The 27,441-nt window shown below is 42.0% G+C and overlaps 1 protein-coding gene across 1 annotated transcript in view; it reads left to right on the top strand.

Annotated features, from left to right (window-relative positions):
• Window positions 1-7,303: 7,303 nt before the first annotated feature.
• The window catches only part of BMERB1 (bMERB domain containing 1), a 38,700-nt gene continuing 18,562 nt past the window's right edge, over window positions 7,304-27,441 (top strand). Inside the window, exon 1 of the mRNA XM_070761879.1 lies at window positions 7,304-7,685. Within this exon, the coding sequence (XP_070617980.1) occupies window positions 7,577-7,685 (109 nt within the window). The 5' untranslated portion in view covers window positions 7,304-7,576. The remainder of the gene's footprint in view (window positions 7,686-27,441) is intronic.

Consider the following 27,441-nt stretch of genomic DNA (forward strand, 5'->3'; position numbering starts at 1 on the left):
TGTATAAACTTTATTCCAGATAGTATAAAAGTCAGATTCTTCTTGATCATTCAGCCTTCTTGTCATCATATCCATCTAGAATAGAATAGAATTTTTATTGGCCAAGTGTGATTGGACACACGAGGAATTTGTCTTGGTGCATATGCTCTCAGCGTACATAAAATAAAATATACATTTGTCAAGAATCATATGGTACAACACAATGATTGTCATAGGGGTCAAGTAAGCAATGAAGAAGCAATATTAATAAAAATCTTAGGATATAAGCAACAAGTTACAGTCATACAGTCAACATGGGAGGAAATGGGTGATAGGAATGATGAGAAAAACTAGTAGAATAGAAGTGCAGATTTAGTAGAAAGTCTGACAATGTTGAGGGAATTATTTGTTTAGTAGAGTGATGGCGTTCGGAAAAAACCTGTTCTTGTGTCTAGTTGTCTTGGTGTGCAGTGCTCTGTAGCGACGTTTTGAGGGTAGGAGTTGAAACAATTTGTGTCCAGGATGTGAGGGGTCAGTAAATATTTTTCCCGCCCTCTTTTTGACTCGTGCAGTACACAGGTCCTCAATGGAAGGCAGGTTGGCAGTAATTGTTTTTTCTGCAGTTCTCTGCACAATCCAAGATTTTTTAAACTACATCTTCTTTTTGGGGAACATTTTCCCCTTTCCAGTTTTGTGCAGTCTGAGTTTCTTTCTTCAGGGGTCCCTAAACTCTTCAGCTCGTTGACCAGTTTCAGATGCTTCGCTGACCACCCCCCAAAACATTTATAATATGAAAATAATTCAGTAAATACAGTACTACTTTAGCTAACAGTATTGCAAATAATAATCGCATCTAGATATATCCAGGTGTTTATGTGATATCCTGACTTGTTTGAACACCAGCGGCATTGACAACATCACCATCGGTCAATTGCAAAAGGCAGCTTTATTGGAACAGCTTACATCCTATTGTGATACCTTTAAAACCATCAAACAACAACAACTGCCTTTGCAAGTCCTTGGGAAGGACTTGATAGGTGGACAAAAATACCAAATTCAGTCTGAACTCTGATTGGATGGTTATTAGCTGTCCGAGAGTCAATGAGATAATTCAGGGGGTTTGTCTGGATATGAACAGGAGATGTAATGAAGTCCATCTGTATAGTCTGCAGGACAGAAAGGAAAAGGGGGACATGATCGAAACATTTAGATATGTTAAAGGGTTAAATAAGGTTCAGGAGGGAAGTGTTTTTAATAGGAAAGTGAACACAAGAACAAGGGGGCACCGTCTGAAGTTAGTCGGGGAAAAGATCAGAAGCACCGTGAGAAAATATTATTTGACTGAAAGAGTCGTGGATGCTTGGAACAAACTTCCAGCAGACGTGGTTGGTAAATCCACAGGAACTGAATTTAAACATGCCTGGGATAAACAGTATATCCACCCTAAGATAAAATACAGGAAATAGTATAAGGGCAGACTAGATGGACCATGAGGTCTTTTCCTCGTGCGTCCAATCACGCTTGGCCAGTAAAGAATTCTGTTCTATTCTATTCTATTCTATTCTATTCTATTCTACCCTACTCTGCTCTATTGTATTCTACTCACTTGGAACTGAAGCCAAATGGATATTTCTTCCAACAGCAGGAAAGAGTTTTATCACAGCTCCCCTACTTTTGATTGACGTTAGGGCTTGGGAGTTGGGAATAGAATCTCCCTTTGGTTTATCCAAAGAATTTAAGTCCGGTCTGCTCTCATTTCATCCCCCTGCTGCTTTTCAACCCTCCCCAAAATCCAGCAGGGATATTAGTCATTAAGGCTGATGAAACACTACACAACCTTGACAGGAGAACTGGACACGGAAGGCTAAACACGACCGGCCTTTGGAGACAAATCCTGCAGAAAAGTGTGCAGGTTTGTTTGAGAGACACTGCAAAACAAAGGTACAGGTAGTCCTCAAGTTATAACGTTTGTTTAGTGACCGTTCAAAGCTGGAAAAGAGGGACTCGTGACTGTTTGCCACACATTCGACCATCACTGCATCCTCATGGTCCCGTGAGCAAAATTGAGATGCTTGGCAACTGGTCTCTGTTTATGACTTTTGCAGCATCCCGGGGTCTTCTGGTCTTCTTTTGGGACCTTCTGACAAGCAAAGTGAAAGGGGGGAAACTAGATTCACTTAACAACGGTGTTACTAACTGGACAATTGAGTTGATTACTTAACAACGTGTGGCAAGAAAGGTCATAATGGTTTTTGATATGGTCAAGCAGCTAAATCCATAACAGCCCTACTTTACTCTACTCTACTCTACTCTACTCTACTCTACTCTACTCTACTCTACTCTCTGTTCTGTTCTGTTCTATTCTGTTCTAATTTTACTCTACTCCATATTCTATTCTGTTCTGCTTTGTTTAATTCTACTTCTACTTCTAATTCTATTCCCTATCCTATCCCATCCCATCCCTCCCCACCCCACCCCACCCTCTCCATCCCACCCCATCCCATCCCACTCTACTCTACTCCAGTCTACTCTACTCTATTCTACTCTACTCTACCCCAGTCTACTCTACATCTATATCTACTCTACCCCAATCTACCCCAATCTACTCTACTCTACTACATCTATATCTACTCTACTCTACCCCAATCTACTCTACTCTACTCTACCCCAGTCTACTCTACTCTACTCTACTCTACTCCAGTCTACTCTACTCTACTCTACCCCAGTCTACTCTACATCTATATCTACTCTACCCCAATCTACTCTACTCTACATCTATATCTACTCTACTCTACCCCAATCTACTCTACTCTACTCTACCCCAGTCTACTCTACCCCAGTCTACTCTACTCTACTCGCTCAGAGTTATCCTGTGTAAGATGACTAGCTAATATATTCAATAAATAAATTCTATTCCATTCATTGCATAGACACCCTGCTATGGAGGATTTACAACTGTAAATGTTGTAAGCCGCCCCGAGTCCTTGCAGACGGGTGGCACATAAATCCAACAAAGAAAGAAAGAACTGTCTAACACCTGGTGGTATCATTTGTGTGATCAACACCCCTGACTTTCTCTTTCTTGATCCACACAAATGTTTACTAATAGGGCAATTTATGATCCTGCTGGTTTTCTGTTGCTGTTGTTGGTTGTTGGGTTGTTGTTGTTTTTTTGAGTCTCCAGATTAATATAATTGTTGTAAAACAGCAGTTGTCTTCATACTGCTCTGCTCTTCTCTCCCATTCTACTCCAGATGGCATTAATGTTTTTTCCTCCCCCATTTTTTGGGGTGGTGGTGGTACTGGTTTCCAGCAGATAGTCCAGGCCACCCCCAATAATTCAATCATCACCCTCAGATTAGCTGTATATTTTCACAACCGCCTGCTACTTAAGTTTGTGACTCATTGCACTGTCTGGCCGGTTTCTTTAGAATGCCACCAAAACACTTTCTTAAATTATTATCCTGGCCTCTCAAACAACCTAAACCCACCTCAGCCCTTTAACATAGGGACTAGAAACATGGACAGAGCAAAATACTTGCCGTGTCACTGCCTTCCAAATGCAACAGGCATGATTACAAGGGTTACCAAGAAAGTAATGCACCACATTTTTTTTCCTCAGCCTACAGTGAGATATACATTATTTGAATTGTCAGGAGCGTGTGTATAAATTTTGCATTTCTTCAGACAGATAGCGTAGCTGCAGTAGTGTTTTGAAATGGCGTCTGTAAGTGTTGTACATTACAAGCAGCATGTCGTTGAATTTCTCACTGCGGAGAAAGAAACTGTTGGGAACAGTTTATGGAGAATCTGCAGTCGACAGAAGTACGGTTAGTCGCTGGGCACAGAGGGGGTTCAGCAGAGCTCCAAGGCTTCGTGACCAGAACAAGTAATAGTACTGACAGGGCATACACGCCCTTGTATCTCGCTGGAGGAAGGCCATGGAACGGGACGGAGATTACGTGGAAAAACAGGGAGTGTAGAAGAAACAGCATTCTTTCTAGAGTGTAAGTTTCATTGTGTTCAATAAATAATTGTTGAAGAAAAAAATGTGGTGGATTACGTTCTGGGTGACCCTCGTATTACACGTTGAGCTCATTCTCAAGAAACAGCTGCTTCGTTTTTTGGCAATGTGATTATTGGCCAGTTTAATGTTTCCAAATGTAAAATAATGCACTTGGGGAAAAGGAATCCTCAATCTGAGTATTGTATTGGCAGTTCTGTGTTAGCAAATACTTCAGAAGAGAAGGATTTAGGGGCAGTGATTTCTGACAGTCTCAAAATGGGTGAACAGTGCAGTCAGGCGGCAGGGAAAGCAAGTAGGATGCTTGGCTGCATAGCTAGAGGTATAACAAGCAGGAAGAGGGAGATTATGATCCCGCTATATAGAATGCTGGCGAGACCACATTTGGAATACTGTACTGTGTTCAGTTCTGGAGACCTCACCTACAAAAAGATATTGACAAAATTGAACGGGTCCAAAGAAAGGCTACAAGAATGGTGGAAGGTCTTAAGCATAAAACGTATCAGGAAAGACTTCATGAACTCAATCTGTAGAGTCTGGAGGACAGAAGGAAAAGGGGGGACATGATCGAAACATTTAAATATATTAAAGGGTTAAATAAGGTCCAGGAGGGAAGTGTTTTTAATAGGAAAGTGAACACAAGAACAAGGGGACACAATCTGAAGTTAGTTGGGGGAAAGATCAAAAGCAACATGAGAAAATATTATTTTACTGAAAGAGTAGTAGATCCTTGGAACAAACTTCCAGCAGATGTGGTAGATAAATCCACAATAACTGAGTTTAAACATGCCTGGGATAAACATATATCCATCCTAAAATAAAATACAGAAAATAGTATAAGGGCAGACTAGATGGACCAGGAGGTCTTTTTCTGCCGTCAGTCTTCTATGTTTCTATGTTTATTATTTTGAATATGTTTGTATATCTATAGCTAACCTACATCTACATCTATACCTGCACCTATATATCTATAGCTACATGTATACCTTTACTTACACAAGTAGTCCAGGGGTGGATTCCGTCTTCTCCCGCTGCCGGTTTGCTCATTGTTGCATTGTGTGGGTGCTTTGCGTGGGTACACAGGCTGCGCACTGTTTAAAAAGACTTTCTGCGCATGGTGGCACCTATGGCGGCACCTAGAAAAACAGCTCTTTACTTACCAAATGTCTCAGTTAGTGACATAAATTTGGGGCTCAATTTTCATCGGAAGTCAAGGGTTACCTGTATTTCTTCATCTACACCTATAACTGCATTTATATATCTACCCTACATCTCCTTCTGTTCATTCCTTTATTCAGACGCAATATTTTGAAGAAATTCCAACTGTCCCGGTTAGCTTAAAAGTAGTCCAAAACATGACAACAAGACAGCACCATGTTTATATAAACACAAAAAATGTGTTTGTGTCAAATAGCACAATTGTCCTAAAGCCATAAATATTTTTTTTAAATGCAATTCCCCCATGCCTGACGATAGAGGTGGGTTTTAAGGAGCTTACGAAAGGCAAGGAGGGTGGGGGCAACTCTGATATCTGGGGGGAGTTGATTCCAAAGGGTCGGGGCCGCCACAGAGAAGGCTCTTCCCCTGGGTCCCGCCAAACGACATTGTTTAGTTGATGGGACCCGGAGAAGGCCCACTCAGTGGGACCTAACTGGTCGCTGGGATTCGTGTGGCAGAAGGCGGTCCCGGAGATATTCTGTTCCAGTGCCATAATCAAATATCTGTTAAGGGTAGATATTCAGCTTATCGTTTGTTGAATAAACTTAATGGGTTCATTGCTCAATAAAATAAATTGGTTCATTTGCATTTAACTTTTAAGCCGTCAACTGGTTTATAAAGGAAATCGTCCTGTTCATATAGTGGGGTGACAGATCAAGAAACTCCCTTGAGGATTTTGGGTATTGTCTGAACCAGCCCTGAGAAGTCAATTGGAGCTTGAATCGCTGAGATATAAACATACATTCAAAGAAATTGCGGGCCCTTTTGTAAACCAGGTTTATTGACCTAAACCACGGTATGAGCTGGGGTGGCGCAGCAGGTAGAGTGCTGTACTGCAGGCCACTGAAGCTGACTGTAGATCTGAAGGTCAGCGGTTCAAATCTCATCACCATCTCAAGGTTGACTCAGCCTTCCATCATTACAAGGTGGGTCAAATGAGGACCCAGATTATGGGGACAATATGCAGGCTCTGTTAAAAAGTGCTATTGATAACATATTGTAAGCCACCCTGAGTCTAAGGAGAAGGGCGACATAAAAAAATCGAATAAATAAATAAATAAATAAAATTTCATTCTAATATACACTGCTCAAAAAAATAAAGGAAATACCTAAACAACACAATACATCTCCAAGTAAATCAAACTTCTGTGAAATCAAACTGTCCACTCAGGAAGCAACACTGATTGACAGTCAATTTCACAGGCTGTTGTGCACCTTCAACTTTGCACAGAACAAAGTATTCAAGGAGAATATTTCATTCATTCAGATCTAGGATGTGTTCTTTGAGTGTCCCCTTTGTTTTTTTGAGCAGTCTATTTTTAATATAACACCTTAGTTCACTCTACCTGTCCAGACCATGTCCAATTCAATTAGCAGACTCACACTCCATCCTACACCCCCCCCCCCCTTTACCTGGTCTACGTGTTGTACAACTCAACCGAACATCTACTCTAATAACAGCGTCTGAATATTAATTTCCATCCGTTCTCCAGCCCGGTTGGAATCGATCTCTTGGGGGGGGTGGGGGTGAAAAGCTGGCACAAAGCAAGCTGGCTTGAACCTACACCCTTCCCAGGGTGGGAGCCCTGGGACCCCCCCCCCCAAAAGGTTGGACAGCCTCACAACCAAGAGATGAGTTCATCCTTTCTCTCCCACTACTCCAAAAACCACCAGACAGTGGCAAAAATGCAGCCCAGATTTTTATTTTGTCAAGCACGTATATGGTAATACATATAAGTAAAAAAACCACGATTTGGATCCATGAAATGGATACGAATAAAATAAAAGGGGGCATTAGGGAGATGGAGGGGAGGCTCTCTGGTGCGCTTATGCACGCCCCAGATCCGAGCTGGTTTTCCCCTGCTGGTATTCGTTGTTTTACATCTGCCTAGTGGTCAAGGCTGTTTCCTGGGCTTGTCCACCCTCTTTCTTGCAATCCCATTGTTTGCCTGCTTCTTCCCCTTCCCTTCCTTGTGTTCCCTTGGGCCGTGGGGGAGGGGGCTTACCCAGAATCTCCCCTCTGAGTCTGCGCACTGCATTCCTGTCGCCTCTCTCTCTCTCTCCCCCATCCTAGGGTACCAACACAAGACAAGGATGCAGTGAGCTCAGCGCTTGCCCATCTGATAGCAGCAGGAATTAAACGAAACAGGCACACACACCCCACACAATACAAGGACCCACAACAACCCCCCTTCCCCGAAGACCGGACCGAGCGACCCTTCCGCCTCTTTCCCCACCCTGCGTTTGTCTTCTTCTCCCTTCTCCTCCAGCTGGGATGGACTGAAAGGAAGTGGGTCCCAGGCCAGCCCAAGTGTTGAAGAACAAGCAAGCGGGCCCAGGAAGGCATTCGACAGCATGGAGTTGAAGCAATCCATCTCTAGCAGCTTAGGAGCCGAGAAAGCTCTGAGGAGCTACGGGGCGGTGAAAGAGACGGAGTGGAAACCCACGGATGGGCTCGGGAAAAGTAAGTGGAAGGGATGGTTTCTTTCTCTCCCCCACCCAACACCAACCCTCCAGCCAAATCAAATGGGAAATTTGTGCATGCAGGAGAAGGAAGGAAGGAAGGAAGGGAAGGGAAGGGAAGAGAGGGAGGGAGGGAAAGGAAGGAAAGAAAAGGAAGGAAGGAAGGAAAGCAGGAAAGGAAGGGAAGGAAGGAAGGAAAGGGAGGGGGAAGGAAGGAAAGGAAGGAAGGAAGGAAAGGAAGGGGGAGGGAAAGGAAAGGAAGGAAGGAAGGAAGGAAAGGAAGGAAGAAAGGAAAGAAAGGAAGGAAAGGGAAGGGAAGAGAGGGAGGGAGGGAAAGGAAGGAAAGAAAAGGAAGGCAGGAAAGGAAGGGAAGGAAGAAAGGAAGGAAGGAAAGGGAGGGGGAAGGAGGGAAAGGAAGGAAGGAAGGAAACAAAGGGGGAGGGAAAGGAAGGAAAGGAAATTAAGGAAGGGAAGGCAGGAAAGAAAGGAAAGGAAGAAAGGAAAGGGAAAGAAGGGAAAGGAGGGAGGGAGGGGAGGGAGGGAAAGGAAGGAAGGAAGGAAAGGAAAGGAAGGAAGGAAGGAAAGGAATGGAAAGGAAAGGAAAGAAGGAAGGAAGGAAAGAAAGAAAGGAAGGAAGGAAGGAAGGAAGGAGGGAAAGGGAGGAAGGAAGGAAGGAAGGAATGCAGCTGGCCAGCTGTTTGCATCAGCATTTCGAAAGCAAAGAGATGGTGACATTCACAACTCATCGCTCTTCCTCCCGTCTTGTCCTGTTTGGTTTCCTAGGAACAAAAGGAAAGGGGGCAGGGCGATTTCTGCCTTCCCGGGTAGCCCAGAAATCTTGAATTCACACATTTGTTCCTGGTGAGGCTTGGGCAGCGAAGCTATGTCCCTTAGCATCCCTAAAGCGATGGGGGGGGAATTTAGAAAGGGTTGATAACCTTCAGGATTCGGTCTTTGTTTTCCCATCTTCCCTGTACTTAGAAGACCCCCCTTATTTTGGGTGGTTGTGTGACAAACAAAAGCAGAAGAAATCTGTAAGGTTTATTGTCCCCTGCGATCCCAGCATCTCGGACGAGTCAAACGATCCATTCTCAGCAGCATCATGTTTTGTTTTGATAAAGAGGAGACGTGAAAGGCAGTGGAGAATCCAATGTACCAAAGGTGCTTTCTCCAACCCCCAAAAGACAAGTGGACCTTCTTGGGGTTCCCCCACACACCCCTTGAAAACCCTTCATTGCTCCCCCCAAGTAGCCGGTAACCTTCACAATTCGGTTTTTGTTTTTATTTATACTTGGAAGATCCCTTCCCACGAACTTGTGACACAACCAAAGCAGAAGGCAGGTTCTTTAGAAGAACCAAAGAACCTTCTTGGAGGAGAAGCCAAACGTTTTCAAGGGATAAAAAAAAACCCCAAGGAAGTCCATTTGGGACAACTGTGACCTGGAGGATTGTGATCTAATGTGATTTTCCTTATTAGGAAGGGGGTTGGAGGGTGGGATTTAAGAGACAAAAAATCTAATGTTTTACAGGATCCTTGGTTGATTGTAGAATCTAAGCTGGGCTACCTTTGGTTTGTACTTTGATAGGGGATTGCTTGAGAATTCCAAGGACGTAAGTGGACTTGTAAGTCCAAAATATGAGCTGAGGTGGCACAGTGGGTAGAGTGCAGAACTGCAGGTCACTAAAGCTGACTGCTAGATCTGCAGGTCAGCAGTTCAAATCTCATCACCGGCTCAAGGTTGACTCTGCCTTCCATCCTTCCGAGGTGGGTAAAACGAGGACCCGGATTATAGGGGCAATATGTTGGCTCTGTTCAAAAGTGCTATTGCTAACATGTTGTAAGCCGCCCTGAGTCTAAGGAGAAGGGCGGCATAAAAAAATTGAATAAATAAATAAATAAATAAATAAATAAATAAATAAATAAATAAATAAATAAATAAATAAATAAATAAATAAATAAATAAATAAATAAATAAATAAATAAATAAAAAAAATCATTTGGAAAGAAGAGTAGGTCAGATCATTTCCATAGTCATCAAGAAAAAGGCATTTTTCTGTAGCGATATTTCTACATTACTATCATTTAATATTTCTAATACTATATACATTTTATTTTACATAGATCTTAACATCGGTATCTCTCTTATTCCTATATTCAACCAATCCTCTTTTCCTTTCTTCCCCTGTTATTTAAGTTAATTGACTATTTAATTGGTTTGTCTTTATTTTGTTTTTTTGTTTTCCCCCCGACTTTCTAACCAGAAATAAAATTTATTCCAGCTTTGGTAGTATTCCGACTCAGCTGTATCTTTTATTTCCATTGTTAATTTATCCATATCTGCACAGATCATAATTTCCCCCCCTAACAATTCATCTTCAGTTGGTATATTTTCACTTTTCCATTGTTGTGCAAAAATTAACCTCGCCCCTGTTGTTATGTGCAGAATTAAGTAAGTTTGATGTCTTTTGTTTCTTTCATGAGTTATTCCCAGTAGAAATAGTTCTGGTTTTCTTTCGATTTTCTTTTCCAGTATCAGAAAATAAGAAACAGGACTGCCGCTCATCACCCAGTGTTTTTATAATGTTTTGTTTATGTTTGTTTATGTGTGTTAAAAACAAAACAAATTTTTTTGTAAAAAAGAAAAGAAAAAATGCGGAGAGGGGCGGCATACAAATCTAATAAATAATAATAATAATAATAATAATAATAATAATAATAATAATGATTGCAGGTAAACAGAAGTCAAGCTTGTCTTGATGATTTTAAAAGAATTTTATTTCAAGACATGCCGAATCAAAGCAACCTGGGAATACCAAACTTGATCCTTTCCCCTCCTTCCTTTTTAATATTTGAAACCTCTAAAATGCAAAAAAAAAAGAGAGGATCTGATGAACTTTTGATTCGAACGTTTGTTTCTTGGGACAACGAAGGTGTTGGCATGCTATATCCCTCTGTTATCTTCTCTGGTTGAAAAAGTCACTGGTAGTTTTGCCTGTTGCAAGATGTTGGGGGAAAAAAATTGGGCTACCAAGATTTGGACATAGCCTAGATTTTACGGAAGCAGCTTAAATTTGTGAGGTAAGGCATGCCCGGTGTAATGAAAAGAAGGACTAGGCCGCAGTGATGGCGAACCTTGTCCCCCTCAGGTGATGAAGGCACACTATCGCGTGCGCATGTGTGTCCACACCTATAATTCAATACCCCCCCATGTGCCCCACCCTCCTGCGCATGTGCGCATGACCTCCCTTCCCCTCATCCCGTTTCCTGACTTCCAGTGGGCCTGGTAGGCCTATTTTTCGCTCTCCTCAGACTGCAGAGGATTCCTTGGAGCCTGGGGAGGGCAAAAGTGGCTTCCCACACACCCTGGAGGGCAAAATTGGACTCCCACATGCCCCTGGAGGGTAAAAATGGCCTCCCACACACCCCCAGAGGGGACAAATGGCCTACCACATACCCCTGGAGGGCGAAAATGGCCTACCACACACCCCTGGAGGGTGAAAATGGCCTCCCACAAACCCATGGAGGGTGAAAATGGCCTCCCACACACACACACCTGGAGGGTGAAAATGGCTTCCCACATACACTCCTGGAGGGTGAAAATGGCCTCCCACAAACCCCTGGAGGGTGAAAATGGCCTCCCACACACGCATGGAGGGTGAAAATGGCCTCCCACATACCTCTGAAGGGCGAAAAAGGCCTCCCACACACTCCTGGAGGGCAAAAACAGCCTCCCACACATCCCTTCCCACACCAGCATCCAGAGGGTAGAAATGCCCCGTTTTCCAATTTCTGGTGGGCTTGGTAGGCCCATTTTTTGCTCTTCCCAGGCTCCAGAAGCCGCCAAAAACGCCCTCATAGAGCCTCCACACAAAAACCAGCTGGCTGGTGCACACATGCATAATGGCGCTGAGCTAGGGCAATGGCTCACATGCCGGCATATATAGCTCTGCGTGCTACCTGTGGTACGTGTGCCATATGTTCGCCATTGCGGGGCTAGGGGTTGACATGAGAGCATTCTTCCAATATTTGAGGGGCTGCCGCAAAGAAGAAGGGGTGAACCCATTCTCCAAAGCAGGACCAGAAGCAACGGGTGGGAACTAAAACTAAGGGGAGAAGCAAGCTGGAACTAAAGGAGAAATTTCCTGACAGTGCAATTGATCTGGCTTACTTCCGGAAGTTGTGGAGAGAATGGGCAGCCATTTGTCTGAGATGGTATACGTTTCCTTGCTCGAGCAGGGGGTTGGACTAGAAGACCTCCAATGTCCCTTCCTCTAAGACCTTCAAAGTCCCTTCCTGTTCTTCCTGTTCCTGTTCATTTAAAGCCCTACATGGCTTAGGACCAGACTATTTATGGGACCATCTCCTGCCGTATACCTCCCAGAGGCCAATAAGATTTTATTTTTATTTATTTATTAAATTTGTATGCCGCCCCTCTCTGCAGCTCTCAACAGCAACAGAAAAACAGTGTAAAATACAAATTCAATAATTAGAAAGCTAAAAACCCATAATTTAAAAACATTCACACAACATACCATACGTAAACAGTATAGGCCTGGGGAAGATATTTCAATTCCCCCATGCCTGACGACAGAGGTGGGTCTTAAGGAGTTTGCGAAAGGCAAGGAGGGTGGGGGCTGTTCTAATCTCAGGCGGGAGCTGGTTCCAGAGGGCCGGGGCCGCCACAGAGAAGGCTCTTCCCCTGGGACCTGCCAAACGACATTGTTTGGTCGACGGGACCCGGAGAAGGCCAACTCTGTGGGACCTAATCGGTCGCTGGGATTCGTGCGGCCTCAAGGTTGGCCTCCTCCAGGTTCTGTCAACTAAACAATGCAGGTTGGCGGGACTGCATGGCAGGGCCTTCTCCGTGGCTGCCCTGGTTCTATGGAACCAACTCCCCTCCCCCATGTCCATACTGCTCCCACCCTACTGGCCTTCTCAAAGGCTGTGAAGACCTGGCTTTGCCGGCAGGCCTGGGGGCCGTGAATATTAGCACCTGTCTGTGGTATGCATGTAAGTTGAGTAGACACTTCTAGGTTTTATAATGGTGTTTTATTGTTTTAATATTCAACTTCTTTTATATTGTTCTGTATTATTTTCATTGCTGTAAACTGCGCTGAGTCGCATTAGGAGTGGGCGGCATAGAAATCGAATAATGTATCAGTATAATAATGGAAGTATGCTTAGATTTTTATTAATATTGACTGTTTCTTCATTGCTTATTTGACCCCTATGACAATCATTAAGTGTTGTGCCACGATTCTTGACAAATCTATATTTTCTTTTATGTACACTGAGAGCATATGCACCAAGACAAATTCCTTGTGTGTCCGATCACACTCGGCCAATAAAGAATTCTATTCTATTCTGTTCTGTTCTATTCTATTCTACTCTATTCTATTAATAATTTAATTTTGCAACTTTCTCAATGTGATGCTTGAGAAATCTCCAAAAATATGAAGCAGGAGTAGCCATTGTTAGCTCTTAAATGGGAGATGGCTAAGAGAGAGAAGTAACAGCAAACCATTTGTATATTGTTGCCAGGAAACTATACAAATGTGTCCTCAAAATCAGGAGGGTTTGCATTCAACTCAAAGATTTTACTGTTTACATGATTTCATAGGATGAAAGCATAGGATCGTGTCTTTAGCAAAAGCGTGTAACTTAGAGAGAATCGAATGTTTGAAAGATGAGGGTCACACTTCCATCAAAACAATCAAGAAATGACTGAACAGTTAGCGGACAAAGGGCAGATAGTTGGTGATTTTATGATACTGATTATGTTGTATTAATGTTTTTTAATGGACTTTTAAAATTTTATTATTAGATTTGCGATGTATTGTATTATTACTATGTTGTGAGTTGCCCCTAATCTTCGGAGAGGGGCAGCATACAAATCTAATAAATTATTTAATAATAATAATAATAATAATAATAATATATTATTATTATTATTATTATTATTATTATTATTATTATTATTATTATTATTATTATTATTATTATTATTATTATTATTATGTCAGTACAATCCAGCAAACGAGATCACTATGCTGGATTTCGTATTTCATCACCAGTCGGGCGCTTCCCAAGCACCTAGGACTGCGTGATGTAGCGGCGAATTATGTTTGCTGATCCCAGTAAAGCAGCCTTTTGCAATTGACAGATGGAGATTTCGTCAATTCCGATGGTTTTCAAATGTCCGCCGAGATCCTTTGGTACTGCGCCCATCATGCCAAGTACCACTGGGACCACTTTCACTGGCCTATGCCAGAGTCGTTGCAGCTCGATTTTTAGATCTTCGTATTTCACTCATTTCTCTAGCTGCTTCTCCTCAATTCTGCTGTCCCCTGGGATTGCGATGTCGATGATCCATACTTTCTTTTTCTCCACGATCACAATGTCTGGTGTGTTGTGCTTCAGAATTCGGTCAGTCGGAAGTCGGAAGTCCCACAGTAGTTTTGCTTGCTTATTCTTTTATTCTTATTCTTATTCTTATTATGAAACATGTAGGGAAACAAAAAATAATAGAGCAGAATACTTTCAAGCTTGTTTTCCCCCAAATTGCTTTGCAACCAACAAGGGCTTCGAAATGAGAAATCCCGGTCTTCCAAGGACTTGCAAGAATTTACAGGGGGACACAGTGAAAAAAAATGGCAGCAATCCTTCAAAATATACTGCTCAAAAAAAATAAAGGGAACACTTAATCAACACAATATAACTCCAAGTAAATCAAACTTCTGTGAAATCAAACTGTCCACTTAGGAAGCGACACGGATTGACAATCAATTTCATTTTGTTTTTCAGCACATCCAGCTTTGTACAGAAAAAAGCATTTAGTGAGAATATTTCATCCATTCAGATCCAGGATGTGTTCTTTGAGTGTTCCCTTTATTTTTTTGAGCAGTGTATATTCTTTCTCCTTGGATATTTAAGTAACGGATGGGCCAATTGAACCCGAAAGTCACAGGCACAGCACAAGTGATAATATGGTTGTTCTTCACCCATTTTCATCTTGCTGTGTTTGTGTGTGTGTTGTGTGTGTTTCTCCTGTCCCTGGTGATGGAAATCATTTATTTATTTTAATTAGATGCCAGAATAACACTAAAGTATCTGACCTTTCTTGGATAGTCTTGAGAACTGATTATTTAGACAAGATCCAAGCAGCCACTGCCTGAATAATTGATCAGGGTTAGTGGTCGGCTGGTTTATTTTTTAATCCCGTCTGAAAAGAGCTATCAGTTTTAATGTGGTCTGAATGATGGGCTGGAGTGGGGATGGTGGGGTGGGGAGGGGATGTTATCATTTATTATTCGATTCGATTGCTAATACCAGTGTCTGGAACCTGCTGAGATCTTCCGTCTTTGACCAAGATGTCTGGAATCTCTTCACAGGATTTGCTTTTCATGACAAGCGGGTGGTTAATCTTTTTTTCCCTTTTGGTTTTAATTCTTTTTAAGCCTTTAGATAGCTTTGGAGCCCATGGAGCTACGTTGGTGGTTTGGAGCTTTGAGACACCGAATTTAAAAAGTTGGACAGATCATTATTGGTCTCCTGGGGTAAACTAGATAGGGATCATTTTCTTTCTTTCTTTCTTTCTTTCTTTCTTTCTTTCTTTCTTTCTTTCTTTCTTTCTTCCTTCCCTCTCTCTCTCTCTTCCTTCCTTCCTTCTTTCCCCTTTCTTTCCTTCCTTCCTTCCCCCTCTCTCTCTTCCTTCCTTCCTTCCCCTTTCTTTCCTTCCTTCCTTCCCCTTTCCTTCCTTCCTTCCTTTCTTCTTTCTCTCCCTTTCTTTTTTCTTTCTTTTTCTTCCTTCCTTCCCCTTTCTTTCTCTTTCTTTCCTTCCTTCCTCTTTCTTTCTTTCTTTCCTTCCTTCCTTCTTTCTCTCCCTTTCTTTTTTCTTTCTTTCTTTTTCTTCCTTCCTTCCTCTTTTTTTTCTTTCCTTCCTTCCTTCCTTTCTTCTTTCTCTCCCTTTCTCTCCCTTTCTTTTTTCTTTCTTTCTTTTTCTTCCTTCCTTCCTTTTCCTCCCTTCCTCCCACCCTCCTTTCCTTCCCGAACTTTCCATGTGGTTGCAGAAGTAGGAAAGCCAATTCTGACGATTTCACGTGAAAAACAACATTGGAAAACTTTCCTTTTTCCTTGGACTTCCCATTGTGAATTGTCCACCAATCGCTTCCACTCTCTTTGTTTTGAGAACAATCTGTTTGCCCCGAACTTCCTCAGCTGGGTGACCTTGATGTGTTGGATCTCTCTCAGGCTCCCAGTTATTATTATTATTATTATTATTATTATTATTATTATTATTATTATTATTATTATTAATTAGATTTGTATGCCGCCCCTCTCCGAAGACTCAGGGCGGCTCACAACAACAATAAAAACAATGTAGTAGTAGAACAAATCTAATATTAAAAAGCATATAAAACCCTATCATTATTTTTTTTTAAAAAAAGTTGCGTTCCAAATTTCCTTCCCAAAATTCCCTTACACTCCAGTGCTTTCCTTTCACCCCCTCCCGTTACCGTTTTCAACCATGACACTGCGTTTAAAACATTTTCCAGATCTTTGTGTATTTTGGCAGCGGAAAGATTCAAGAAACGAGTAGGCAAAACCGTATCTTACTGGTCTCGCCAACTGAACCTCCTGGGGATTTGGCCTTCTGGAAGAACATGCGTGCACATGGATTTTCGGGGGAAGATAACGTGGCATCAGATTCATTTTTGACAGGCTTGGAATTCGAGAAAATCCCTTCTTTTTTGCTTCGATTCTCTATCTGCCTTTGAGACAGGGAGTCCAATTTTGATTTAGGTTTTTTGTTCCTCCCCTTGTGATTCGCTCAATGGCAAAAAAAGGTCATAAAACTGCACACGACCCACTTAGCAACCACTTAGCAATGGAGGGTTTGCTCCCAGTTGTGACTACCTGTATTAAACACAGAGAAAAACTTTTATTTATTATTTATTGGACTTAAATGGTGCCCTTCTCCGAGGAGTCGGGGTGGCTCAAAACTCAAAGCTTCTTTTGAACTTCTCAAAACAGAGGTATAAGGAGCAGACCAGAATAGGCAAAGACAATATTCATTTCTTAACACTAAAGAGAGGGTAGCACCGAGAGGGAAAGGTTGGGTGAGTTTTACATATGTGTGGAAGGAAACCCACCAAGTAGCCACAGTACACAACTATATAGAAACATAGAAACATAGAAGACTGACGGCAGAAAAAGACCTCATGGTCCATCTAGTCTGCCCTTATACTATTTCCTGTATTTTATCTTACAATGGATATATGTTTATCCCAGGCATGTTTAAATTCAGTTACTGTGGATTTATGAACCATGTCTGCTGGAAGTTTGTTCCAAGGATCTACTACTCTTTCAGTGAAATAATATTTTCTCACGTTGCTTTTGATCTTTCCCCCAACTAACTTCAGATTGTGTCCCCTTGTTCTTGTGTTCACTTTCCTATTAAAAACACTTCTCTCCTGGACCTTATTTAACCCTTTAACATATTTAAATGTTTTGATCATGTCCCCCCTTCTGTCCTCCAGACTATACAGATTGAGTTCATTAAGTCCTTCTTGATACGTTTTATGCTTAAGACCTTCCACCATTCTTGTAGCCCGTCTTTGGACCCGTTCAATTTTGTCAATATCTTTTTGTAGGTGAGGTCTCCAGAACTGAACACAGTACTCCAAATGTGGTCTCACCAGCGCTCTATATAAGGGGATCACATATCTAATTGAAGTCTTCAATGAAAAACACTGCAGCAGGATTTCTTGTAAAAATATATTTTACTTTTCTTCTTATCAAACTGCTTCTCTAAATAAACTATCACCTTTACATTTAACCACTATAACAAACTATCCATAATTCTATCATGTAACTCTTATTACATCCACCACTGCAACCACTAAGCACTAACCACTAACTACAAACCAGTCATTATAACAAAACCACTGTAACAAACCACTCTAGAACAAACCACTGTAACAAACCACACCCCTGCAAGGGTGTTACTCCTGTTATATAGGTTACAGCCAATCAGATTGCAGCACAGTTAGTAAACCCATGATTACATGTTGATTATGGCTTACATCCGCCTTTCCCATGGTTACAAACCATTTACTTGCATTGTAATATTACCTCCAGAAATAAACTTATTTTTGACAGGAAATCCCCCAAGACCATCAGTGAATAAACGCAAAGGATGACTTTGGTCAAGTTGAAACAAGACCGTTGCTTGAGGAGGCTCATCCATGGCCATGCTGTGGTGTGAATTAATGCTATCACCATTTCACAGACGTTGCTTGATGCGCATGGCTGCACAATTCGGCCCAGGAATGAGCCTGCAAAGGCCAGCTGTGACCAAGCATCTCTTCCTTCCTTCCTTCCTTCCTTCCTTCCTTCCTTCCTTCCTTCCTCCCTCCTTTCTTCTTTCTTTCCTTCCTTCCTTCCTTCCTTCTTTCTTTCCTTCTCTCTTTCTTTCTTTCTTTCTTTCTTCTTTCCTTCTTTCTTTCTTTCTTCCTTCTTTCCTTCCTTCTTTCTTCCTTCCTTCCTTCCTTTCTTCCTTCTTTCCTTCCTTCCTTCCTTCTTTCTTTCTTTCTTTCTTTCTTTCTTCTTTCTTTCTTTCCTTCCTTCCTTCCTTCCTTTTTTATCTTCATCTTACAACCAAGGATTAAACTGGGGCTATGGAAACTCTTGACATACCATTAGATCTATAAACGGGGACGTACTGCCATCTTCAGCTCTACCAGTGTGCCCTCGCATGTCCATTGGACGTACGCACACCTGTCAGTGCAAGATTTTACTTCTGCACATGCACAGCAAGCGAAATCTTACGTGAAGACTTTCACAGGAGCGAGATTTCAGCAATTTTTGGCCATATTTTTGCTTCCACGCATGCACAGAAGCAAATCGCCGAAATCTCACTCACACGAGCATCTTCACACAAGATTTTGTTTGTTGCGCATGTGTAGAAGTGAAATCTCATGCAGGGTCATGCGTGCACATGTAAGGGGTGCGCAGTTGTGCATGCATCCCGAAACTCACTACCGGAACCGAGCACCGATATGTCTGGTAACAGGCCATCACTGTCTATTAACCATTTTCTGTAGTTCCCTTCATCTGGAAAATCTGTGTAGGAACACACTGGGAACAGGCTGTTATTCTGCTTTGCTGATGTCTGACTCTGGAGGCAGCTGATAACTGCCAGACTGCCCTGGCTCCCTCTCTGCCTCGGATGTAGAGCCATTGCCCGAGCCTTCCCCAGACTCCAGGATTGGCCACTGTTCCTCCCCAACCTCCTCACTGCCAGCTCTGTTGCTTACTGGTGGGCCACAATGCCCCCTTTGCTAGTTCTAACATTTTGAAAAGTTGGGTCAAAACAGCAACAAGAAATAAAGCGAGCGTGATGCCTTGTTGGGTACCAAAAGTGGAGAATATTGCAAAACTCCTTTTCACATCCGCAAAATATCCACCAGCAGGTGTTCCACGGAACGGGTGCCTTCGTTTGCCTTGGAAGAGCTAAGCACCTGCAGTGAAAGGAAAGCAATTAAATCCTGCATAAAATAACTTTAAATAGAGGCAATCAGGTCTGAAATGAAAGCTGCGTGTTTCTTTCTTCGTGAAGGGGATGGTGCAGGCAATTTCCAAGCCCTGCTGGAAAAGTAAATTTCTTCATGGTTCGGGAGATGGGAAATGCTTTTGGGGAAGGCAAAGGGGCCAAAGAAGAGCAATTGAGCATGGAATAGGAATAGGTCTTATTTTACAAGAAACGAATATGCTAAAATACTAGCGTAGCTTTCAAGAGACCTGTTCAGCTGTTCCTAAAGTATCTTGGGTTGTATGTTGGATGGGGATTGCAGCACAAATACATGTTTTTTTTAAAATAAATCTCTCTCTCCCTAACTCTATTAATCTAGTGCTTTGTCTCTCTCTCTCTCTCTCTCTCTCACACACACATCTATCTATCTATCTATCTATCTATCTATCTATCTATCTATCTATCTATCTATCTATCTATCTACCTACCTACCTACCTACCTACCTACCTACCTACCTATCTCTATTTATCATCTATCATTTTTCTCTCTTCCCCCTCTATCTATCTATCTATCTATCTATCTATCTATCTATCTATCTATCTATCTATCTATCTATCTATCTATCTATCTATCTATCTATCTATCTATCTATCTACCTACCTACCTACCTACCTACCTATCTCTATTTATCATCTATCATTTTTCTCTCTTCCCCCTCTATCTATCTATCTATCTATCTATCTATCTATCTATCTATCTATCTATCTATCTATCTATCTATCTATCTATCTATCTACCTACCTACCTACCTACCTACCTACCTACCTACCTATCTCTATTTATCATCTATCATTTTCTCTCTTCCCCCTCTATCTATCTATCTATCTATCTATCTATCTATCTATCTATCTATCTATCTATCTATCTATCTATCTACCTACCTACCTACCTACCTACCTACCTACCTATCTCTATTTATCATCTATCATTTTTCTCTCTTCCCCCTCTATCTATCTATCTATCTATCTATCTATCTATCTATCTATCTATCTATCTATCTATCTATCTATCTATCTATCTATCTATCTCTATTTATCATCTATCATTTCTCTCTCTTCCCCATCTATCTATCTATCTATCTATCTATCTATCTATCTATCTATCTATCTATCTATCTATCTATCATCTATCTATCTATCTATCTATCTATCTATCTATCTATCTATCTACCTACCTACCTACCTACCTATCTCATCTATCATTTCTCTCTCTTCCCCATCTATCTATCTATCTATCTATCTATCTATCTATCTATCTATCTATCTATCTATCTATCTATCTATCTATCTATCATCATCTCCCAACTTAATTTTCTAACTAGCTCAGGACAAATATACACTGCTCAAAAAAATAAACTCCAAGTAAATCAAACTTCCGTGAAATCAAACTGTCCACTTAGGAAGAAATTCTGATTGACAATCAATTTCATTTTGATGTCATCAGCACATTCAACTTTGTACAGAACAAAGTATTCAATGAGAATATGTCATTCATTCAAATCTAGGATGTGTTATTTGAATGTTCCCTTTATTTCTTTGAGCAGTATATATGGGTGTATTAGCAATTTGAACCGAGTTTTTCTTGATTCCAGATGTAATTCCTTACTAAATTTGTTCTTGCATTCATTTGGATAAATGTACACACACATACACACACACACTTATTCCCAAATATTCAAACACCACCCCCTCATCAAAATCAAACTTGCAACCATAAGCAGAAATTAAAAATTAAGCAATAATTAATAAATAATAAAACCAAGCTGGAGCAATGCCCACGTTTCTGCAACACTCCGCGGCCTGCAATGGCTGCCGATCGGTTTCCGGTCACAATTCAAAGTGTTGGTAATGACCTTTAAAGTCCTACATGGCATTGGGCCAGAATACATCTGGAACCGCCTTCTACCGCACAAATCCCAGTGGCCGATAAGGTCCCACAGAGTTGGCCTTCTCCGGGTCCCGTCGACCAAACAATGTCGTTTGGCGGGCCCCAGGGGAAGAGCCTTCTCTGTGGCGGCCCCGCCCCCCTGGAACCAACTCCCCCCAGAGATTAGAACGGCCCCCACCCTCCTTGTCTTTCGCAAATTACTTAAGACCCACCTTTGTCGCCAGGCATGGGGGAGTTAAGTTATCCTTTCCCCCTAGGCTGTTACAAGTTATGCATGGTATGTTTGTGTGTATGTTTGGTTTTTTATAATAAGGGTTTTTTAGTTGTTTTTATTAATTGGATTGTTCATGTTGTTTTACCACTGTTGTTAGCCGCCCCGAGTCTGCGGAGAGGGGCGGCATACAAATCCAACAACAACAACAACAACAACAACAACAACAACAACAACAATAATAATAATACTTATTAAAGGTAATAGAAACAGCAGAGAAACCATTTCATACAACGATGAAGTCATCTCAAGATGTTGTATTTAGGCTGCTTTTTCAGATTAAAAAAAATACCTAAAAAGAAAGCAGGATGGAAGACTTATCATTAAGAGACTGCTGCTGAAAAATTCTAATTTTTTGGCTCTGGTTCATCAAACCTACTTCCACCTCCTGTAAAGGCAGAGGAGAAACCAGACAGTATTTAATGATCCGTAGCTAAAGCTGGAAGTTTTCACTCATTTAGGGGGCTTGCATGAATTCCTTGATGCAATCTATTTTTGGAGTCACTAGCTTGGATTATGATCAAGACTATAAAGAGACATCAGTGGCATGGACAATAGATGACAGTTGTGTAAGACTCTGGCGCTGAAAAATCAGGAGCCTGGTGGCCTCCTTTCACACTAAAAATGTTATTAAAAAGCATCTTTTCATGTGACTCAGAAAAGCTTATGCTGTTTCATAACATTCGTTAATCTGGAAAGGCACTTATTTATGCATTTATAGGATTTATATGGCTGATCGTCTTTTTAATTTTTTTAAATTAGAGTTTATTAGATGGTAAAATACAAAAAGGAAACTGTTGTGGTTCAGCCTGAGGCTGCTCAGGGACAGGCAGTGTCTCTGCCGGCTCCATGCCCGGAGGAGGATGACAGCGAAGAGGAGGGGGCTGAACAGTCGGACGGGGGAGAGGAAAGTCAGGAATGGGACGAAGGAGAACAGCATGAGAGCCCTGGGGGGGGGGCCTCTCCCCAGCCAGTAGCTTGGAGTCATTAGGTGATGAAGCACAAGCCGTCATTGACATGCGACAGAGACGTTCAGATCAGAGAAAGGAGCAATTAAAGAAGTATTATCAGCACTGAATTAGGAACAGCTGGGCTTGGGTGTGGTCCTCCATAGCAGGGTTTAAAAGGCAGGCAAGCCCTTGAAGCCATGTGGAGTGTTATCAGTTGGAGTTACGGTGTCCTGCTTTGTTCTCGACGTCTCTGTTCCTGGCTTGTGGCCCAGCAGTTTGGAAGACCCGTGGGAGGTGTAGGTCTGCTATCTACAGCCTCGTCTTGGCAGCAAGAATCCTGTATTGCTGCATGGACTTTTGCCTTCGTGGATACATTTGAAGATACAGCGTTTTCCTGTTTGTAAGGACCTGTGTTTTTCTTGAATTTTATAAACTGCCTTTGCCTTTTACTGGTGTGTCTGGCTTCTCGTTTGGGTTGGTATTGGCTTCTGGAGTGACCCAGACAGAACAGAAACAGAAGTTGGAAAGAAAGAGAAGGGTGCAAAGACAATTCTAAACATCTCTGGGCATCTCACCACACCAGTAAAACCAGTAACAACCATAAAACAGTAAGATGCTCAAACAGAAACTACTCCCCCCTGCCTTTTAATTTTGTTACCTGATTTTTGAGTGTCATTAGAGCTTTATTATTTATTATTAGAGTGTTATTAGAAATTTTGGACCTTTGTCTGAAATGGTGTAGGGTTTCCTGCCAGAGCAGGGGGTTGGAGTAGAAGATCTCCAACACTGTTGTTCTGTTACTTCACTTTAAACAGTGCTTCTCAACCTTTCTAATGCTGTGACCCCTTAATACAGTTCCTCATGTTTTGGTGACCCCCAACCATAAGTCCAGCAATTCTTCCAACAGAACTTTAAGCTGATTGGCAGAAAGGTCAGAGGGGCACCTCCACTGTAAACACCTGATTTGTCAGATTGTAAAAATATGTTCCAAGGTGTCAGAATAAGAACTTTAGTTCCTGTTCTGTCTGGGTTCCCCCAGACGCCAACACCAACCAAAAAGAGTAGCCAGACACACTGGTAAAAAGCAAAGGCAGTTTATATAATTCAAAGCAAACACAGGTAACAAAAACTGTTCTTACAGACAGGAACACGATGAAGCTGCACAGAGGTTTCACGAAGGCCAGGCAATAAAACAGGATTCTTGCTGGCAAAAACAACGCTGGAGATAATAAAACCCACGCCTCCCCCAAGTCTTCCAGACTTCTAGGCCACAAGCCAAGATCAGAGACGCTGAGGATCGAAGCAAGGTCACAGGACTCCCAATTGATAACTCTCCACAAGACTGTAAGGGCGGGCCTGCCTTTTCAACCCTGCTGAGGAGAACCACACCCAAACCCAGCTGTTGCCAATTCAGGGATGGAAATACCTTTCTAATTGGCCCTGTCTTTGAGCTGCTTGTCGCTGCCTCATGTCTATTATAGCCTGTGCGTCTTCATCCAATGACTCCAGGCTACTAGCTGGGGAGAGCCGCCCCCCCCCCCCGGGGGTCTCAGGCTGCTCTCCCTCCTCCTCTTCCTGACGTTCCTCTCCCCCATCTGCCTGGTCCTCCCCCTCCTGTTCACTGTCCTCCTCCTCTGGGCATGGATCCGGCAGAGATCCAGCCGGTCCCTAAGGAGCCTCAGGCTGAATCACAACAAGTTCCTAATCCCATGGGAAATTTGTCTTTTCTCATGGTCTTAGGCGACTCCTGTGAAACAGTTGTTTGACCCCCAAAGGGGTCCTGAACTTCAGGTTGAGAACCACTGGTGTAGGGATTCCTGCATGAGTGGGGGTGGTGTGGGGGTTGGACTAGATGAGCTACAAGGTCCCTTCCAACTCTAATAATAAATTAAAAATTAAATAGAGCTCTCATATTCAGGACCATGGACAGCAATCTCTCTTTACCAACATTGGGTTATATCCCTACTTCAGAGCATCTTCAGAGCATCAGAGCCGCTCCGAGTCTTCGGAGAGGGGCGGCATACAAGTCTAATAAATTATTATTATTATTATTATTATTATTATTATTATTATTATTATTATCAGCAGGTTGTCACTGAAGGGGCATAAAGCTTTTCCTCATTATTGATATTTTCAGCACAACGATGGCCGACTGGCTCTAGTCAATACTTAAAGTTGCTAGCGGGAGTAATTATTTTACTAAAGTTAAAGAGTGAAATCGTCAATGAGAGCTCAGCTCCTGGTGCCTCCATCCAAGAATGTCATTAGAGTTGTCCACGGAGAACCAGATAGCGGCTTGCTCATTATGTTATTATATTGTTTAATCCACTCAACATTTCTTTTTTAAAAAAAATTAAGTTTGATTGAGTTTCCCCCCCAAAAACAATACGAAAACAAAAAGGACAACAATAAAACACACAAATATTTGTACGTTTTACATTTCTGTAGCATCGGCATAAAAAAAAATCCTGTGCCTAAATGTCCATCTATCAGATTACTAATCCATCATAATAATAGTTTCCATTAATATTGGCATTGAAAATTACTTGCTTTTATTTTTATATTACTCAGTAACATTTCTACGTCTGGCTTGTATCACAGATGGTAGGATACAAACATTCTAGAGGAGCCTTGGGTTAATTTTGCCTAGTCTTCCCCCCCCCCCACTTTTAAATCTATGCCTTCCTTCAAAACCAGGTTTGGAGCTGTGCACAATTCACTCATGTTGTGCCGTCTATTTGGGGGGAGCTTTGGTGCTCTCTGAGCTTGATTGTTTGCTTGTAGATATTTCATTATACCCAGCTACGTAATATCACCAGTGCTAGAAAAAGTGGGGTTTTCAGAGGGGAGGAGGGAGGAGGAGGAGGGAGGAGAAGGAGGATGGGAAGGAGGAGGAGGAAAGTTGTGGGGTCCTTGGTATTCTCTGAGCTTGGTATTTTATATTTTATTTTATTTTATTTATTTATTTATTTATTTTATTTTATTTTTATTTATTTTTATTTTTATTTAATTTTTATTTACTTATTTATTTATTTACTTACTTACTTACTTACTTACTTACTTACTTACTTACTTACTTACTTACTTACTTACTTACTTACTTACTTATTTATTTATTTATTGGATTTGTATGCCGCCGCTCTCCGCAGACTCGGGGCGGCTAACAACAATGATAAAAACAGCATGTAGCAATCCAATTAATAAAACAACTAAAAACCCTTATTATAAAAACCAAACATACACACAAACATACCATGCATAACTTGCAATGGCCTAGGGGGAAGGAATATCTCAACTCCCCCATGCCTGGTGGCATAAATGAGTCTTGAGTAGTTTACGAAAGACAAGGAGGGTGGGGGCAGTTCTAATCTCCGGGGGGAGTTGGTTCCAGAGGGCTGGGGCCGCCACAGAGAAGGCTCTTCCCCTGGGGTCCGCCAAACGACATTGTTTAGTCGACGGGACCTGGAGAAGGCCAACTCTGTGGGATTCGTGCAGTAGCAGGTGGTTCCAGAGGTAATCTGGCCCAATGCCATGTAGGGCTTTAAAGGTCATGACCAACACTTTGAATTGTGACCGGAAACTGATCGGCAGCCAATGCAAGCCACGGAGTGTTGAAGAAACGTGGGCGAATCTTGGAAGCCCCACGACGGCTCTTGCGGCTGCGTTCTGCACGATCTGAAGTTTCCGAACACTTTTCAAAGGTAGCCCCATGTAGAGAGCGTTGCAGTAATCGAACCTCGAGGTGATGAGGGCATGAGCGACTATGAGCGACTTTTTGCTTGCTGACATTTCATTACCTAACTAGCTAACATGATCAGTGAGCGTGCAGTTTGGTCCCTGTTTATATATACTCAAAAAAAATAAAGGGAACTCTCAAATAACACATCCTAGATCTGAATGAATGAAATATTCTCATTGAATATTTCATTTGCGCAACTATTCCATTTGCACAACAACGTGTGAAATTGATTGTCAATCAATGTTGCTGATTGACAATCATCGTATATTTTCACATTCCTTACTCCCAAGAATCCTTCCAGAACATATTTTGAAGAAAGATCTTGCAGGAGGTAATCTCCTTGTCTCTTTTGGTCTACACCCGAAAGAATTTTTCTGATCCAAGGATTAATTCTCTTCTTTCTGAATGGAAATTGGTTATTAGCAGGAAGTTTGCCCCTGTAAAAATACAGTGGCAACAAGGAGTTCTAACTCTTTGTTGGTTTCTAGTAGTTGTCAGTGGTGGGTTGCTCCCAGTTTGGCCAAATTCTATAAACTGGTAGTGCCGGCAGCGGGATGCTCCGCCCACTGACCAGGGATGCTCCGCCCACCCACATGGGATGCTTTTGCGCAGAAGCATCACACATGTGTTTTTTGGTAGTGTGCGTTAGGAAAATTCCAATCAGCAGGATAAAGGTTGCCAGAATATATTACGGTAAATACACATGAACCAAATCCCATCATCTTAAGTAGTCAGTGATAAAAGTCCTACGACAGGCGGAAAAGTCAGCAAACAGCAAGCTGGTTTATTGCTTCCCTCTAATAGCTGTCAGCTTAACATTTCACATTCCTCAGCCAGCCCAGAAAATATATCATACAGCATATATCATGCAGCACAGAGGGGGGTTTTTTGGAGGGGGGGGGGAAGTTGGCCAGTTACAGCTATGGATCGCAAGACCAAATTATCCAATGCAACTGCAAAGACAAATTGAATGAAGGCTCACAATCCTTGGAGACCCAGTTTATGATTTCTAGGCAGCCCTTGACCACAACTGGATGCAGAAGTTCCATTGCTAAGCAAGGCAATTGTTAAGTGAGTCATGCTAAGTGGTCTTGTGATATTATTTAAGGTTAAAAAAAAAAAGAACTCAAGGTTAGTGTTCTGACCCAGCTTTCTAAACAAGGCAAGCCCTCGGAAGTTGTTGTGGTTCAGCCTGAGTCAGGTGAAAGACCAGCTGCATCTCTGCTGGCTCCATGCCCGGGGGGAGGCTGAGAGCGGAGAGGAGAGTTCTTGGCAGTCAGACAAGGGAGATAGCAGTCAGGAAAGTGATGAGGAA

This window comes from Erythrolamprus reginae, chromosome 9 (genome assembly GCF_031021105.1).
Source record: "Erythrolamprus reginae isolate rEryReg1 chromosome 9, rEryReg1.hap1, whole genome shotgun sequence".
NCBI classification, from domain to species: domain Eukaryota; kingdom Metazoa; phylum Chordata; class Lepidosauria; order Squamata; family Dipsadidae; genus Erythrolamprus; species Erythrolamprus reginae.